This window comes from Danio rerio, chromosome 14 (assembly GCF_049306965.1).
Source record: "Danio rerio strain Tuebingen ecotype United States chromosome 14, GRCz12tu, whole genome shotgun sequence".
In the NCBI taxonomy this organism is placed as follows: Eukaryota; Metazoa; Chordata; class Actinopteri; order Cypriniformes; family Danionidae; genus Danio; species Danio rerio.
Genome location: NC_133189.1, coordinates 54369778 through 54387554, shown reverse-complemented (window position 1 = coordinate 54387554; position 17777 = coordinate 54369778). Strand labels below are relative to the sequence as shown.

At 38.3% G+C, this 17777-nt stretch overlaps 1 protein-coding gene across 4 annotated transcripts in view; it reads right to left on the bottom strand.

Annotated features, from left to right (window-relative positions):
- Nucleotides 1-15750, bottom strand: part of dctn4 (dynactin 4) — a 31478-nt gene extending 15728 nt beyond the window's left edge. Inside the window, exons 1-6 of one of the 4 annotated variants that reach the window (XM_073921418.1) lie at nucleotides 15586-15750; nucleotides 13804-13874; nucleotides 10465-10643; nucleotides 5443-5486; nucleotides 5251-5358; nucleotides 1716-1736 (exon numbers count right to left, since the gene is read on the bottom strand). In XM_073921418.1, coding sequence (XP_073777519.1) covers nucleotides 1716-1736; nucleotides 5251-5358; nucleotides 5443-5486; nucleotides 10465-10643; nucleotides 13804-13874; nucleotides 15586-15720 — 558 coding nt within the window. In that variant the 5' untranslated portion in view covers nucleotides 15721-15750. 4 annotated transcript variants of the gene reach the window in all.
- Between the last annotated feature and the right edge of the window lie 2027 nt (nucleotides 15751-17777).

Genomic DNA, 17777 nt, shown 5'->3' with positions numbered 1-17777 from the left:
TGAACTGATATCGAATTGTCCGCATCTGCATCGTGGTGCCCCGAAGAAACAATTCAATTCAAGGAGCAGCAAAAACTATGGGACTTTGTCAGACATTGACAGGAACGTCGTCAGGAACTTTTACAGTTTATATTCTTCTTCCTCCGGACCATAACATGTAAATGTGATTAAAAAGTGTGATTAAATAAGTTGTAATCACTCTGAGCGGCTTGTAATCACGTATCGATTATAGATCAGTGCTTGTACTGCATCTTTTAGGTTAAAATCTATATGGCTGTTCACATATCGCGCCCAAAACGGTGCAGTCCTTTACCGATTTAAATGCGTTTCTGAACTAGTGATCCTCTGCTGTTTGCTCTTTTGCTATGGCCACCATCAGCTGTTCCTCACACACGTGACACGGTCAACTTACAAAACAGTTCAACTTTTGCCACTGTGTGGATTAATACTGAATGTGTGTTGTTATTACTTGGGGTTAGGGTTAAGAGGAGAATATATGCTGGTGTTTAACTGCATTGCTTTCTTGCATTCCTGCATTGGGCTCTCACATACTCTCTTCTACTTCATGCTGTAGCCGTGGTGGCCATTTCTCTCGGTCTCGTGCTGAACGCAGTCAACCAATCGCAATAGACTGGGTCGTCAGCCCAATCAGTGCAGATTAGCTTCGCCTAAGGAGGAGTTTGGGAACAAATGAATCGCTAAACGAATTATATGGGAGTCACTAAGACAATTAGGTAAAAAAAAATGCATATTATAAGACAATGGATGTGTTTTTTTGACCTTGCACGCAGATCAGCATGTAGTTGGAGACCCCCAAAAACATAAATATGACCTTTTTTAATGCAAAACAGGGGCTCTTTAAGACATACAACACAAATAATAATCTGCCAATGGGGTAAGCAAAATAAACTTATTTCAAAGGAAAAAAAATGTATAGATTAGTTTGCTTACATTTTTGACTATTTTACTCGTTTTTAATGGAGAAACACACTTTATTTTGACTCATTTGTGAAAGAAAATCATTGTTATTTTGCCTGTCTAGAAAATTCTTCTTGATTTAACAATTATTTGATATTTGGACTAGAAACCAGACAAAAACAAAAGTATTTTTGTTCCTTCTATGAAATAGCTGCTTTTTTTCCAGCATTCTGCAAAACATCTTGTTTATGTGTTAAACAGGAGAAATAAATAAATAAACCACTTTAGAACCACTTGAGCACAAGCAAATGATGAAGAAATGTCCATTTTTGGGTGAACTACCCCTTTAAGGAACAGCTCATCAATAATATAAGAATGTCAGTGCCATTGCTGTGATATACATTTAGTAGCGTTAGCAAAGTTTAAGCACAAATGATATCCAAAAGCTTTCTTTCCTACATACTAATTAAACAATTGAGAGGAAATATGATCTGAGGATTAAAATTCTAGTTCTAATCTATATAATAAATCTCTGGCTAAACTTTAAGCTTCTTTAATAAGCTAAATCTACAAATATCGGCCTAAACAGGATAGTACTTCTAAAGATATCATACAGGCGAATACAAAGGATTTGATTGTACAAAGAATTCCAAGTAGCAAAACTGAAGCTCATGTGATCAGAGAGTAATTTAGTAACAGATTAGACATGCTAAAATGACGGAAGGCTTTGGGGAGAAAAGAAAGAGCTTCTTAGTGTTTCTGTGAGTGCTGTGGGGGGAAAAAGAAATACCACTCACCACCACGTGAATAGTGTGTTGCTGGAGAGGGGTATAAAACCAAAAATATCAGCGTGCACAAGCAAAGAAAAGAAGAGAGACAGAATTAAGTGAAACAAACGCATTCAAGCAAACATTAAAGTGGCAGTTTGAAGCACAAAAGCAAGTATTGCATTAGTAAACAAGACATGCAGCTCAAAGTGCCGTTCAATCCCAAGTCATGTATTAAAGGAGACCTATTATGCCCCTTTTCACAAGACGTCTCTGATGTCCCTAGAGCAGGGGTCACCAACCTTTAGGAAACTGAGAGCTACTTCTTGGGTATCGTTAGGCCCACACGGAATCTGCGCGCGCAGAATTCCGCAGATTTTTCACAGATTTTCCGCAGATTTCTGCTGATTTTTAGTCCATCATTAATTCTGTTTATTTACTTGAGTAAATGTTTAAATCTGAATTTATTCAGTTTTTATTCAGTAATTTATTACTTTTTATTTCATATATTAAGGTTTTAGTTATGACACTCCGCTGGATACTCCCAAAATAATTCCGCAGAAATCTGCAGATTTTTAACAAAATTCTACGCAGAAATAGCAAAAACGTTTATTGTAAAGGGCTACCAGTTTGATACACACTTCCTAATATCAAATTTCCTCAAATATTATTAATAAATAATGATATTCACCTATGTGAAGACACTGATCATGTTAATGATTTCTCACAATAGTTGTCAACATTGATTGGAAACAGATAAATATCAATATGCAACACTTCATTTGTCTGAAATTGTTTTTAAATTTTTTTTAAATATATAACTTAAATGTAATTTTCAATTTTACACCAATGCAAGTGTGATTTAAAAAGTATAGCTACAAAAAATATTAGATGCAGCTTACTGGTATGTGGTGCTATGGTAAGCTGATTTTATAACAGGCCCACGGGCAACTCAAGTGATCCTCGCGGGCTACCTGGTGCCCACGGGCACCATGTTGGTGACCCCTGCCCTAGAGTGTGTATGTGAAGTTTCAGCTTAAACTACCACACTAATATGGTTTTATAACGGTTTTATGAAAATGAACCTTTTAAGCTTTGATTCTAATTGTGTAGTTTTGGTGACTATCGCTTTAAATACAAATGAGATTGTGCTCTTTTCAAAAGAGGGCGGAGCCACAAATGCCTATGTGTCAGCATAGTAGCAGATTCAAAAACAAGACTAATGTCCTATGCCTATAGGGAGAGATGGTCACTAGTGGACGGGGCTTTCCTCCTCTGGTGACACGTAAAAAGGGAAAATGTCAATTAAAGTGTTTCTGCAGACGGTTTTATCAAGTGTGATTGTAAACAATAGAATTAATACATTTTTATCATTATGAGCTGGGTATATTCACACACTGTCGCCAAACAACTGTGTTTCAACCCCCGTATAAAAGTGATTTCGCATAATAGGTCCCCTTTAAAGGGTTAGGAATTAATCATTTAATAGACATCATTGCTTAAAAAACACATTCAAAGGTTTGGGGTCAGAATGATCTTTTTTTTAGTGCCTCTGAAAGCTGCATGTACGCAATAAAAAACAATGCTAAATATAGTGAAATATTCCTGAAATGTAAATCATTATTGTGATGGAAATTAGATCATGTTGGTTTGATGGTCCTTTCAGTGTTCAAGGGTCACGAAACACCAACACACAATTTTTGAGCTGTTGACAGTCATATATGTGCCCCACACTGCTAAAAACACTATTAGGACACATATATTTCACAAAAAAAGTGAAAAATAGATGTTTTTGCGTTATTTTGAGCAAATTTGTTCTTCCGGATGACACAAATTTTTGAAGCTGCATCACGGCGATTAGATCCTTGTGTGTATTCCAGTGTGTAGACTGGACGTCTGTCCCAGGGAGTATTTTGTGACTTCTCTGAGTGTGCTGCATTATTCATGTTTAGGACTTGGTTCAAACCAATCAGCGCACTCTATTGTGTACGCGGTGCAACTTCATTAATATGTATGATAGCTTCTGAGACTGTTTTTAGCTGTTACAGTGTTCAGACAGCAGAGAGACGCTACGCTTTGTGCCAAAACAAGTGGAAGCAGAAGAATTGTTTGGAGAAACGGGTCGTCAGTGTTGCGTTTATAAATGTGCTGCAATAAAGTTTTTGTTCTAATTTCCCGCTATGAGAGCGCAGCTGGACTCACATGTAGATTACAATGCACGCGACATACGTTTGTACGGTATATTTTTTACCCGAGAGCTTTTCGCATCTGGAAATGGTGAAATCCGGATTTGCTGCTCGTCTCCTTTAAAAAAAGACGCGGCTCCAGTTGGTGCTGACTGTCCTGTCTCAACAGATTTTTTAAGTAATCGATCAGCGGTCTTTGTTTGTTTATTCAGAGGCAAAGTTAGTTTGTAAAGTCAGAGGTACTCTTTCAGTGTTTAAAGACATATCTTAGTCGAAATGTTTTAGTTACTAAGTTTACAGTACATTAATATTACTGCAGTATTATAGACTGAAAGATCCGCTGTAAATGCTGCTCGAATGTAAACATGTAAACAATGCAATCAAACTATTACCATCGTGTTTGATTTTCGTCACATTTTTGTGAAAGGATAGTCTATACACATGACTTTCTGACGCTGGCTACCAAGTGCGTCTAAGCTACGGAGAAATGCAGAGGGGTTTTTTTCTCCCATTCGCCGTGCGGTATCAAACATTGCATTAAAACTACACCCTTCCAGCAGTTCCTCATATGCAATATCTCGTTTGTCAAGGGGAGCATGCATGAAATGTTCCTAAATAAAAGTGAAAGTGCCAAACTGCAGTTAAAGTAGACAAATTATTAATTTGGCAAATATTTCGATTACTGATGTCCATGTAAACACAGTCACTGTCTTCCTCTGCGTCAGTGTGTTTGTTTTGCTTCTGTGAAAATCAGCGCGTGCCCAAACGAAAACTCCCATTTTTATGCAAATTTGTATGCAGCTTCCCTCTTTCCCTCCCCCGACACTCTCACCTAAACAGAGCTGTACACACCCACTCTTCTGACTTTTTCCAAACTAGAGGTGTGAAAACATCCTGCTGAAACAGGGGGGTTTCGTGACCCTTAATACATTTGTGGAAACATTTTTTTAGGATTTTGACTGTAAAATTAAACATTTATTAGATTTGTTTTTGCATTAACTTCCATAAAATATTTTTTACTGTAATTTATCATCAGTGTAATATGTTTAACATTCTTGTAGAGCAACAGTCAGCACTCATTTTAACAATTCAAGTTTTGTGCAGATCTAATCGATATAATTAATAACACAATGAAATGTATACAATATAAAACAGCAGACATCACTATACATTTCAAATTATTTTTTAGAGCAATGCCAAGGCTATGCTATGCCAAGTTATTAAGGCTATGCCAAGGTTTAGAATCTACACAAGAAAACCACACCTGTATAGTGCTTACTTAAGAGAAAGTAAATGTTAAGTTAGGAGGGTGTTTCTAGCCACAGTGGTGTGTGTGTGTGTGTGTGTGCGTGTGTGTGTGTGTGTGTGTGTGTGTGTACCGAGAACGCCTGAGGCATGAACGGCCGTCTTCTCGCCATCTTCTTCCTGTCTCTCTCCAGCTTCTCTCGCTGGGCCAGCTGCTGGTAATACTCGATCAGCTTGTTGATCTAAATAGAAATCATGAAGACTTGAAAAATACATTGAGAAATGTTATATTAATGTAACAAGAGGGCTGCTGGATTGACGCGTACCCTTTGAGTATGAGGGTTTTCAGGTTCCTGCCATCCTCCACTGGCTGAAATACAACAAGAGCAAAGATTTACTAGAATCTGCATACAGTACAAAGCGGCAAAGAAAAATCTGGCTGGCAGGACTAACATCTGCTACAAAGATAATTGCACAAAGACGGCTTCCTCCCCATTCTCTATCTATACGGTATTGGCTATCTTAGTTTCATGCTACAATAATGCTAGAACCTTTAACAGCCAGAATAAATAAAGCTATGGAAAGCAGCTGCAAAGAAATTGACAAAAAGTTTTATAGATGGCAGCAGGGGCGTTGCGAGGGGGGGCTTTGGGGGCTTAAGCCCCTGATGTATTGTCAAAAGCCCCTGATCTCTTGGAATATGTTGCACTTAAATAAAAATATGTTGTATAACATTTATTTTGTTATGTACGTACTAAAAATTACCACATATATCACGAACATTCCACTTAACGCAGCGTTTGTGTCAGGTAATTAAACCATCAGCTGTTCAGCAGTACCTGTTTCTACCGGCAGGTGGGAGTGGCTCTGTTGTCACATGGTGTTAAAAAAATCCCGCTACTGCACATCATTCATTTATTATTTTGAGGAGCTGAAGCTAATGAGGTAATAATACAACTCTTTCGCGAAACTGAATAGTTTTAACTACTGATGAAGCTTGTTTCCACAGTATAAAATGTGTGTAGTTTTGGTGACATAAAATAACTATAATCAGTAAAATGTGCATCATATCAATGTAAATACAAGTTAAAAAAAAACGTAAATTGTACTAGCTTTCTAGATATGATATATTTATATGATATAGCAAGTCACATCTGTTTCTGTAATAGTTAAATCACAGTGAGTTTATGCATCTAGCAAGTTAATTTGAATCAAATTATAAATCGACTTTCTTATGAAAATACCTAAAATGGTTGGAAGAACACACAGTTGAAGTCTGAATTATTAGCCCCCGTTTATTTTTCCCCCCAAATTCTGTTTAACGGAGAGAATGTTGTTTTCAGCACATTTCTAATCATAATAGTTTAAATAACTCAACTCTAATAACTGATTTATTTTATCTTTGCCATGATGACAGTAAATAATATTTGACTAGACGTTGTTTAAGACACCTCTATACAGCTTAAAGTGACATTTAAAGGCTTTAAAGGCAGGTTAGGGTAATAAGGCAAGTTATTGTATAATGATGGTTTGTTCTGTAGACTATAGGAAAAATATATAAAATCTTAAAGGGGCTAATAATTTTGACCCTAAAATGTTTTTTTTTTTAAATGTAAAACTGCCTTTATTCTAGCTGAAATAAAACAAATAAGACTTTCTTCAAAAGGAAAATATTATCAGACATAGGCTACTGTAAAAATTTCCTTGCTCTGTTAAACATCATTTGGGAAATATTTAAAAAAGAAAATAAAATTCAAAGGAGGAATAATAATTCTGACTTCAACTGTATAAAACAATTATTGTCGCAGTCGTGTAAATGATCAGTTAAAGCCTTTTTATTTTTATTCAGATCGTATTTTTATTCTACTACAGCAACAGCTGGATGCCTTCATCCATATTAGGGATTTCCTAGAATGTTCTACTACTTTTGTGAAGAATATATATGGAATTTCTGCTCAAGTATGAATAAAACAGGCATTACATGCATTTAAAGTGCTACAATGCCCACATCACCCTATTTTGAGGAAAACTGAAAAAAAAATCCCTCTGAAAAAATTTAAAGTAAACATATTTCTAGCAAATAGATCTTTATTTTTATTTTTGTAGCCTTAGCTAGCCTACTATTTTTGATAGAATTGTTATTATGTAAAAAATAGTAGCCTATTGAATATCAATATTTTGCAAGGTATTGAATTTAGAAATTCCATTATTTTGACAACACTACATCTCAGTTAATCACTCTGTCCAAATGAACATGTTTGTAGCTTTGTATCACATTAGATAACAACGCACACTATAAAAATAAATCATATTTTCAGATTCGAAAACATGCAGAAAATTACATTTTCAAAAAACAAACAGAAACTTCAAATCAGGAGGAGATAGGAGGCTCAAGAGGTATGATATGGCTCATAACAGACTAGTTTTTTTCCTATTTGGATTTTACAAGTCTTAAAAACCCTTTATTTATTATTAACCATTTTTAATCCTGTTAATAAGATTAGAATAGGTATATTAGTGCGGTGAATTAAAACTTCTTTTTTTTGGGGGGGGGGGGTGTTCTTTGGGGCTAAGCCCCTTATCCCTTTCGACCCTAGCAACGCCCCTGGGTGGCAGAAAATAATGTGCTACAACCTGGATCTTCTAATCTCTGGTGACATACTCTGGTGCGTTGCAGACTTGTACATATCACCCTGCAGCCCAAGACCGGTTATACACTGAAGCTAAGCAGGGCTGAGCCTGGTCAGTACCTGCATGGGAAACTACACTAGAAACATTCCAACATTGCTATTGGAAGTGGTGTAGTTGAGGCCAGCAGGGGGCGCTTAACATGTGATCTGTGTGAGTCCTAATGCCCCATTATAGTGAAGGGGACACTACAGGGCTCGAAATTGCGACAATTTTGGTCGCATATACGCCCGAAATTTTATCTATGCGACCATAAAATATGTTTGGGAGCATGTGTGCGAGTGCTTAAAATTGTTGTGTGCGACCAGTTTTTACTGCAAAATGTTCACCACATGCGCGGATTCGGGAGACATTCACGCAGAATTCATCTCTAAGCTCTTTGTTTGCACTTGGAATGGGAAACGCAGCGCTCAGGAATGGTTTTAAACAGTTGTCATGTCATCTTGCTGCAGTAAACAAATCCAAGTCCGTAATGCTTGCCCCGGCTTCGCGCTCTTCTTATTGGCCCACTGCTCTAGCACTGAACGCGAATGATTGGTTAATATCAGCTGTCAATCACTCAGTCAGCGCCTTCTGGCTTCGGATGACAGAGAGCTACTACCGCGGAAAACTAAAGCGCTAAAGATGAGATTGAAGATAACGCGGACAGATTTAGTTTTAGAAACCATCTAGTTACAAATAATGACACATCTTACTAGTGATCATGTGCTGAATGTTAATCCACCATCTACACTTTTCCAAGAGTAGAAGACTTCTGTTGGCTTCAAGTCCGCTATGAAAAGTCTGTGGGATGGAGTTTTCAGGTAACTGTTTGCCACATCTAGCACGAGAGCTTCTGTTTAATCCTTCATATAATTGCCAGATGCTGTCCGCCGTGCAAGGGGCAGCTATATGTCAAATTTAACATCACGTACACCATCGCAAACGGGCTTACACTGAGTAAATTAATATCGCTAACTTACTCATGAAAAGACCGGTATGGCTATTAACATGACGTATGCATATAATAAGGTACAATATGTGTCAAAAGCATCAGTGCAATATCAGACAGCACTTGTGAGAACAGCACAGTTAACATTATACCGTTAACAGATTCATTCAAGCAGTGCGTGCAGGGCCGGTGAGCGCTCCGTGAATGCTTTGGTCACTCAGTTATGTTATAAAAATCTATTTTCTTGTGATCACGGGATTTCGTTGAGACATATTTTCCTCACGCACGCATATTTATATTATTATTTTTTTGCTTGTTAGTTTGATTAGTGTTGATTTCAAATACAATAAATCTGTTTGTATAAAACTTGTAGTAACGGTGCTCATAATTGGTGGGTGCGACTAAATTTTGGCTGATGCGCCTAAATTTTTAAAGTTAGGAGCACCGGTGCTACCAAGCAAAAAGGTTAATTTCGAGCCCTGCACTATACTGTCAGTGAACGCCGTCTTTTAGATGAGACGTTAAACCGAGGTCCTGACTCTCTGTGGTCATTAAAAATCCCATGGCACTTTTCGTGACCCCGGTGTCCTGGCCAAATTCCCGCCATCAGCCTTTACCCATCATGGCCTCCCAATAATCCCCATCCATCGAATTGTCACTATCCCTGACTACGTTTACATGGACATCAGTAATCGAATTATTTGCCTTAATCTAATTAAGACAATAATAAGATTAAGGCGTTTAAATGATTTGCTTTTTGAATGTTTCTATCATGATCGCGTTTTACATGTTATAGCACATACTTAGATTAACGTCATTGCGTCACCGCGCTATCTGCATTTCCTCCAAAGTTTCATGTAATTTTAGGTGTTTCTTTATTAATTTGTCAACTTTAACTGCAATTTGGGACTTTCACTTTTATTCGGAAGAGTTGTTTTAATGGACGTTCATACCGCATGCTGAATGGTGTGTGTGTGTCTGTGGACTATCCTGTCGCAAAACGCGGCGAAAAGCCCTGCATGACAGTAATAATTCAATTAAGGTGTTCACATGTCTGTATTGCACTTTAATAATGCGACTAATATCTGCATACTCCACAAGTCTTAATTCGATTTCTCTTTAGTTTGATTATGATTATGACAAATTAATCAAAAATCACTGTTAACATGGTCGACTTAATCATATTATTATGTTAATCGCATTAAAATCAAATTATTGGTGTCCATGTAAACATAGTCACTGTCTCTCCCCTCCACCAATAGCTGGTGTGTAGTGAGCGCACTGGCACTGTTGTCCTGTGGCAGCCATCGCATCATCCAAGTGGATGCTGCACACTGGTGTTGGTATGGTGGTGTGGAGACTCCCAACCCCCATTACTTTCTCTTATACCATTTCTGCTTAGTTATTTGGTCTTGATTGCAACGTTATTTGTAAGATGGCATGGACCCCTGGCACCACTGCAGGGTGGGGGCAGAATACATGGGATCAGTAAGTGAATTTACTATTTGTTCTATTGTAAATGACATCTAGAGGACTGTGAGAGTCTATGGGTGTTTTTCAGTACTGGGTTGTGGCTGGAAGGGCATTCACTGTGTAAAACATATGCCTGAATTATTGGCGGTTCATCGTGCTGTGGCGTTTCCTGACAAATCAGGAACTGAGCCGAAGGAAAAGAAATGAACGCATATCCATAATAAAGGATGAACTAATGTGGAAGGCTGTAACTCACCCACAGATTTGTCAGCCATGCCTACATCTCTCGAGGTCCAGCGGCAGAATCCACAGGCCAGGTAGTAGGCCTTCTTCATGGTGGTCTTGGTGGGATCATCAGGCAGTGGTGCAGGGATGTTGGTGGCCCTTGTGGAAAGTGTGTGCATACAGCACGGGCAGTCGAAGCAGTTTGCACATCTAAAACCAGGGCATCATTTAGAAGAAAAAAAAAAAAACTCTTAAACATAATCTAATTATAATCAGATGCACATAGAAAAATCTGATGTTGCAATATTTTATTTGTCTGCGATAAATATATTGCGATATGAATACATGTTTAACAAGAGGCTTTAAATAGTTCTATTTGATAGTTTTCAGGAGAGTCTAATGCTGTGTTCACACCAGATGCGGAACGTGCGGATAAATCGCGCTATTCGCGCGTAAATTGCCGCATGAACATTTGAGGTTACTCGCTTCATTCGCGCGTCAAACCCCGCTTCATTCGCGCGTCAAATTTACTTCAGAACAGACGCGGATTTGCGTGATGGGCAGGGCTTCTGTCTGCTCGGTGACTCTAGCTTTATAGCTAAATGGCTAAAATAGATTTTATGAAGAAAATAACAGTGTTTATGTACTTTATGAAGGCTGAAAAACAGCGTCGATACGTTTAGGTCCTGTCTGAGTCCACTACATCCTTTCAGAGGTGCATCCAGCTCTGTGAGCTCATAAACTCCTCCAGAAACTGAACCTGGATGACGGAGACTTTCAGCAGTGCTTCTGACTGAGCCAAGCCCAGTTTGATGACTTGTTGTCGGTGTCGCCTGGAGGATTTCCCCCCGGGACACCATCAACAGGTTCTATGTCACAATCACGCCCCCACAAGAGCAAGCTTCTGATTGGTTAACGCGGCGCGAATGTCCGCTGAAGTTCAGATTTTCGAACTCGAGAGATTCGCGCGAAACGCTCGTTAAGCGTGTCAAACGTGCAAAACGCTTAATTCGCCCCGCGCCATTCGCACCGCGCAATTCGCACCGCGCAATTCGCGTCATTCGCGCGTATCGCGCCGCAGGATGTCTATTTGCTTTACATTTAACATGTAAATCACTTGTGCTTGACGCGCGTTCCGCATCTGGTGTGAATGCAGCATAACAGTATTTAGGTAAAGATAACACAAAATTAAGACAAAGTAACATGAGAAAAAATAAAAATGTTAGTTTTTCCTTAAAACAAGCTAAATAGTCTGCCAATGTGGTGAGAAAAATAATATTATTTTCTCTCAACAAATGTAGATATTCTGACTAGAAACATAAATCTTTTTCACAAATTGTATAAATAATTAAAAAAGATTAATTTTTTACTTTTTTGTGGACAAATGTTTTAAACTCTTGAAATGCATAGCCTTAAAAACACATGCAAATGATAAACTTTCTCTCTATTATAGTTACATTTACAGTGACTCTATAAATGGTTCTGTAGCTCCTTGTCAAATATGATTCAGGCCTCGTTCACTTTAATATGTTTTAGTTTTAAAGCGCATAGGTTTTGCTTTGGTTACGCTTTCCGTCCACACTACTTGAGTTTTCGAGCCCTAAAAACAGATCGTTTTGGAAATGCTGAAGAAGCTGATTTGGTTTTAAAACTCAGCTGCTGAGTGTCAGTGTGGATGGGGGAAATGGAGACATCTGAAAACAGAGGCATGGCTGCAGACATTCGCCTGTCTGATCTGATTGAAGCTTTTTCTCAATATTGAGTGCACAAAGTTCAGTCTTGCATCTTTTCCTTGCAAGTTTAATTTGGAAAACAAACTCCCGAGGACACGTCGGGTAAATCTTTAAAGGGAACAGTCTACTTTATAGCCTCATTCACATCACCCTGGCTACGTTGTTTCACTTATTCAACAATAAAATGAAAACATGATGAACTGCCCATTTTCATTTTGATATTAGCAACTTAACAGAAATCAAAAATGTTGAGGCGCCTTGTAGCTACATATTTATATGACCGTAATCTTCACTGTATGCATATTTATAACAAAACTGAGCAAATGTGCAGAATCAGTGTACGTGGCTACATAAATGAATATATTAACGTATCTTTGCGCTCAGCTAAAATATGTTACCTGAGAACAAGTAATAGATTCAAAAGAGTAAAGAGTCGTTAGATAGAGATAAGATGAATTAAACACCACATTTAACAACTATAGTGAGATGAAATCCAGCGGTAGATCCTCGATGTACTGTCTGACGTGCACTGCTCTTAACTGGGGAAGTGTGCTCAAAGCACCAGCTGACTTCCTGGAGCTCAGACCTTCACAATGGCTGTTTCTCAATTCCAAAAACGCAGAGAACGGACTTGTGTTCTTGTGGAGACCGGTCTTGCCAGGTGTCCTCGGAAGAACAAACTCAGGAGACCACGAGGGCAGAGAACGAGTCCTTTGAGAATTAAATTGCTGTGTTCTTCCTGATGGTCACATGTCCTTCACGTGTTTTAAATGGTAAAATATTTAAACATTACATCATTCATACAACGATTTATTGTTTTTCCCCTTTTCAAAATATATACTTTGCATAAAAACATTATAAATATATGTTGCACAATATAAATAAAACAGATTTTAATACGAATTTCAGCAAACAAACACCCTTAATGTGTTTATTCCTTTATTAAGGTGTCCATGGTAATGTTTACTTTCACCATGTCATTTAGGGAAACTCCTGAGTTAAATAAGTGATATCTCTAAACTTTAATAATAAATCTAAATAAAATGCAGCGCTTCCCACCTCCAGTCGCAATGACTTCTGGGACTTCCAGAGCGAGTTCGGTGCTCAAGTCTGCATCGTTGCGTCCTCGATATCAAGATCACATCCGGGAAGTTTCACACGTCCTCCGTACTTGCGGTCTTGAGTATTGGAACTGAACTTAGGCAGCTGATGATGAAGTAGCAGGAGAACACGAGGACGCAAGACCGCATATTGAGAAACAGCCATACACTGCAGCATGCCAGAGTGTGTGTGCGGCCACATGATGTGCATTTTCAGTGGTGTAGCGTGGACGGAGATCTTTTCAGTAACGTTAGATGAAACGCCAGTGTAGACATGGATCATTTTCCTTCTAAAACGTATTAGTGTAAATGGGGTCTGAGACTCCACATTGCATATCTTGTGATGTGACTATAGTGGATAAGCACATTGCATTATCAATGCTGAATTTATATATTGTCCAGCCCTAATCTTTATCTTGAAAAAAGTGCTAAAAAGATTAATGAGCATGTTTCAAATTCCAGATGGCATCAGGATGACTCCGATTTGCTCTTATTCATTCACAGGCCTGTCAGATATTACGCACAGAAGTGGTTTACCTGTTCTTCTTGAGCTTGGCCTCAGCTGATGGCATGTTCTCCAGACAGCTGGGACAAAAGTGGGAATCGACCTAAAACATAAAGAACATGCAATGGTAATTTTGAACAAAATTGGCCCCAATTTATATTAAGTGGCCTTAATTCCTGGAGGTCCAGTGTCCAGCAGATTTTAGCTCCAACTTGCCTTAACACACATGCACAGATGTTTCTAGAAAGCCTTGTAAGAGCTTGATTAGCTAGCCCAGGTTTGCTGATTGGGGTTGGAACTAAACGTTGCAAGACACCGGCCCTCCAGGATGGAGTTTGGACACGCCTGCCTTAACTAATACGTACTTACACTAAAATCAATAATGTTACAATTTCTGGTGTAAATACACGTTTTTATATTGTACTTATGACTGATTAAATAGCTGCATGTAATTACACCTGTAATTATTTTTTGTTTTTACATTTATAATTACACTAAAGACCATCCCTTACATCTTAACCTACCCTTAAACATGCCTATATCCCCTCACCCTACTAGTATCCCACCTCAAGAGCAACAGAAGTGTTCTACAATATATTATGAACACAGTAAGTACTTTTTTTAATTTATATTTTAGTGCAGTGGTTCTCAAACTGTGATCCCTGTACCACTAGTGGTACGTGGGCTTCCTTCTAGTTGTACCCGGAGGAATCAAATATGTCATATGTAAATGCTACTTATATCTCAAAAATTATCAAAAAAGATGTATATGAATATGATGACATATAGCCTATATTGATAAGGTCCAAGCAACATCCACAGGTTTTGATGAATAGGCTATCACTACATGTTAATATTTTACATTTAATTACAGGAGTTTTTTTGTTTTGTTTACTTTTTAGGATCAGTAGCCTACCATTTATAACTTTTAAAAGCACATTTTAATATAAACATTGACATTTTATTTTGTTTGTTTGTTTGTTTACATATATGCACAGTACAGTGTTAATGTTCAAAGTATTTATAATGTTCAAAGTGGCTGATAATAATAAATATTCTTAATAATAGGGATTAATCTGCCGTATTTTTGAACTGTACAGATATGTAGCTTCTTTACTGGGCCTACTATGCTTACTGTATTTCAATACTGCTCATTATGGTGGTACTTGGAGACATTTTATTTCCTGAGGTGGTACTTGATGAAAAAACGTTTGAGATTCACTGTTTTAATGCATGTATAGAAGTTTGAGGCCACCTAATTTAAAGTGTGACCAAATTATGAATATGATATATATGACAACAAACTTTATGGCTAAATGAAACATAATCATGATGCCAGAGGTAAAATACAGACTTAAATTAACAATAATAAGACGATATAACGTTAAGCAAGTAAGTAATAATAAACAACAGTGTAATTACAGGGTGTGGTGATGTTAAAGCTCTCAAAAACACGAATAACTGCTACAAACGTCAACGCATAGATTTTTAGTACTTAATTCATCGTTTGATGTGCATATAAACATTAAATAAATCAACAAAAACAGTAGACGTTTTTTTCATTCAGAATTCTCATGCTAGCTTTTAGCTTGTCAAATCCCCACAAGAAGTGGGCGGTGAAAAAGTTAACAGTCTGGTTTCATAGCCAATCGAATTACTCAGCTGCCTTATAATCTATGACTGATAGACAAACTGTCCAACCACAGGATAAGAACTCGACTAATAGGCGGGTACAATGTTTTCACTGTTAGCCTGTTAGCTCGTAACTGGAGCATCTATTGTTGTCAAATTTATGTCACAAGCGCGTAACTTACTTCATGTGACACGCACTCCAAAGACCGCAGTTCACTGCAGTATCGGCAGAAATACAGCTGAGAGAGTGGAACGCGGATCTTTTTCTCGCCTCGGACGAGATAAAGCACTTTTTCTGGCTGCAGCAGCGTCGCCATCTCTCTCCGTGTTTCTGCTGCCTACGTCTTGACGTCATCACGACGCGAGCCGCTTTTGTGTCAGCAGCGCCCCTGCTGTAAACTCAGACGCAAACAAAACAAATTAAATAGACGTGAATGGTGATGATAAACATTCCTTTCTTTATTGTCTACGTTACAAATCACTATTCTTAAAAACACGGAAAAACTAAAATAGTTTGTATATTTGCTTGCATTCGTCTATTTACATCCTGTTTACTAAGACGTCCATTTGAGTAATTGTTAACGATTTAAAAGGATAGTTAACCCAAAAATAACAATCCTGTCATTTACTTCAGGGGTGTCCAAACTGAGTCCTGGAGGGCCGGTGTCCTGCATAGTTTAGCTCCAACTTCCTTCAAAACACCTCTTTGGAAGTTTTTTTAGTATTCCTAGTAAGAGCTTGCTAGCTGGTTTGGGTTTGTTTAATTGGGGGTTGGAACCTAAATCTGCAGGATACCGGCCCTCCAGGACCGAGTTTGGACACCCCTGATTTTCTTTTTTCGAACCTTTTTGAGTTTCTTTCTTCTGTTAATCAACAAAGAAGATATATCGAAGAAATATGGGTTGCGGCTGGAAAGGCATCAGCTGCGTAAAATATATGCTGGATAAGTTGGCAGTTCATTCCACTGTGGTGACCCCTGATCAATAAAGGGACTAAGCTGAAAAGAAAATGAATGAACAAATAATTTTATTTAGATTTGTGGGACATAAGCTCATAATTGAAACATAATCACGATAGAAAGACAAAGACTTAAAATAAATAAAAATAAATTAAGAATTGTAGTTGTATTGACTGCAAACTTAGAGTTTAGAGAAATAAATTGTGAGACGGTGGCTCAGTGGTTAGCACTGTTGCCTCACAGCAAGAAGGTCGCTGGTTTGAGCCTCGGCTGGGCCAGTTGGCATTTGTGTGTGGCGTTTGCATGTTCTCCCCATGTTGGCTTGGGTTTCCTCCGGGTGCTCCGGTTTCCCCAACAGTCCAAACACATGCGCTATAGGGAAATTAATGAACTAAATTGGCCAAAGTGCATGAGTGTGTGTGAATGAGTGTGTATGGGTGTTTCCCAGTACTTGGAAGGGCATTCGCTGCATAAAACATATGGTGGAATAGTTAGTGGTTTATTCCTCTGGGGCGACCCCTGATGAATAACGGGACTAAGTCAAAGGAAAATGAATGAATGGCTGCACATTTTCAAGAAATAAATCTGAATTTTGAGATGTAGAAGAAAACCCTGAATTGACAAAAATGTAATCAGAATTACATGATGTAAATAAAATTAAAAAAATTGTGGGACAAAGTCAGAATTGCAAGATAAAAACCTAAAATAACAACAAAAAAGTTAACTTTACAAATAATAAAAATGTAAAGAAATTGTAAAAAACATAAGAAAATGTGGGACAAACTCAAAACCAAAATTAAGCTTAATAAAAATAAATGAATAAAAATAAAATAAGAAAGGTTTTCATTAATTTTCCTTCGGCTAAGTTCCTTTATTCATGAGGGGTCGCCACCGCGGAATGAACCGCTAACTTATCTTGCATTTGTTTTACGCAGCGGATGCCCTTCCAGCTGCAACCCAGTACTGGGAAACACCCATACGCTCCCATTCACACACACTCACGCACTTTGGCCAATTTAGTTAATTAATTCCCCTATAGCGCATGTGTTTGGACTGTGGGGGAAACCAGAGCACCCAGAGGAAACCCACGCCAACATGGGGAGGACATGCAAACTCCACACAGAAATGCCAACCAGCCCCGTGCAGAGACTATCCAAGGGGCATGTGCAGGATAAAATTTTTTGAAGAGCGGGAGGGAGGGGGGGTTGATGGGGGGCACTTCGGATCATTTTGGAAGGGCACTTTCTATCTAAGACTAAAAAGGGCATGTGCACTGCACAGGTTGAGCCCTATGTGTGCACGTGCCTGATGCCAACTGACCCGCAGCCGGGACTCGAACCAGAGACTTTCTTGTTGTGAGGCCACAGTGCTAACCACTGAGCCACTGTGTTTCCCTAAAAAACGTATAAATTTGAT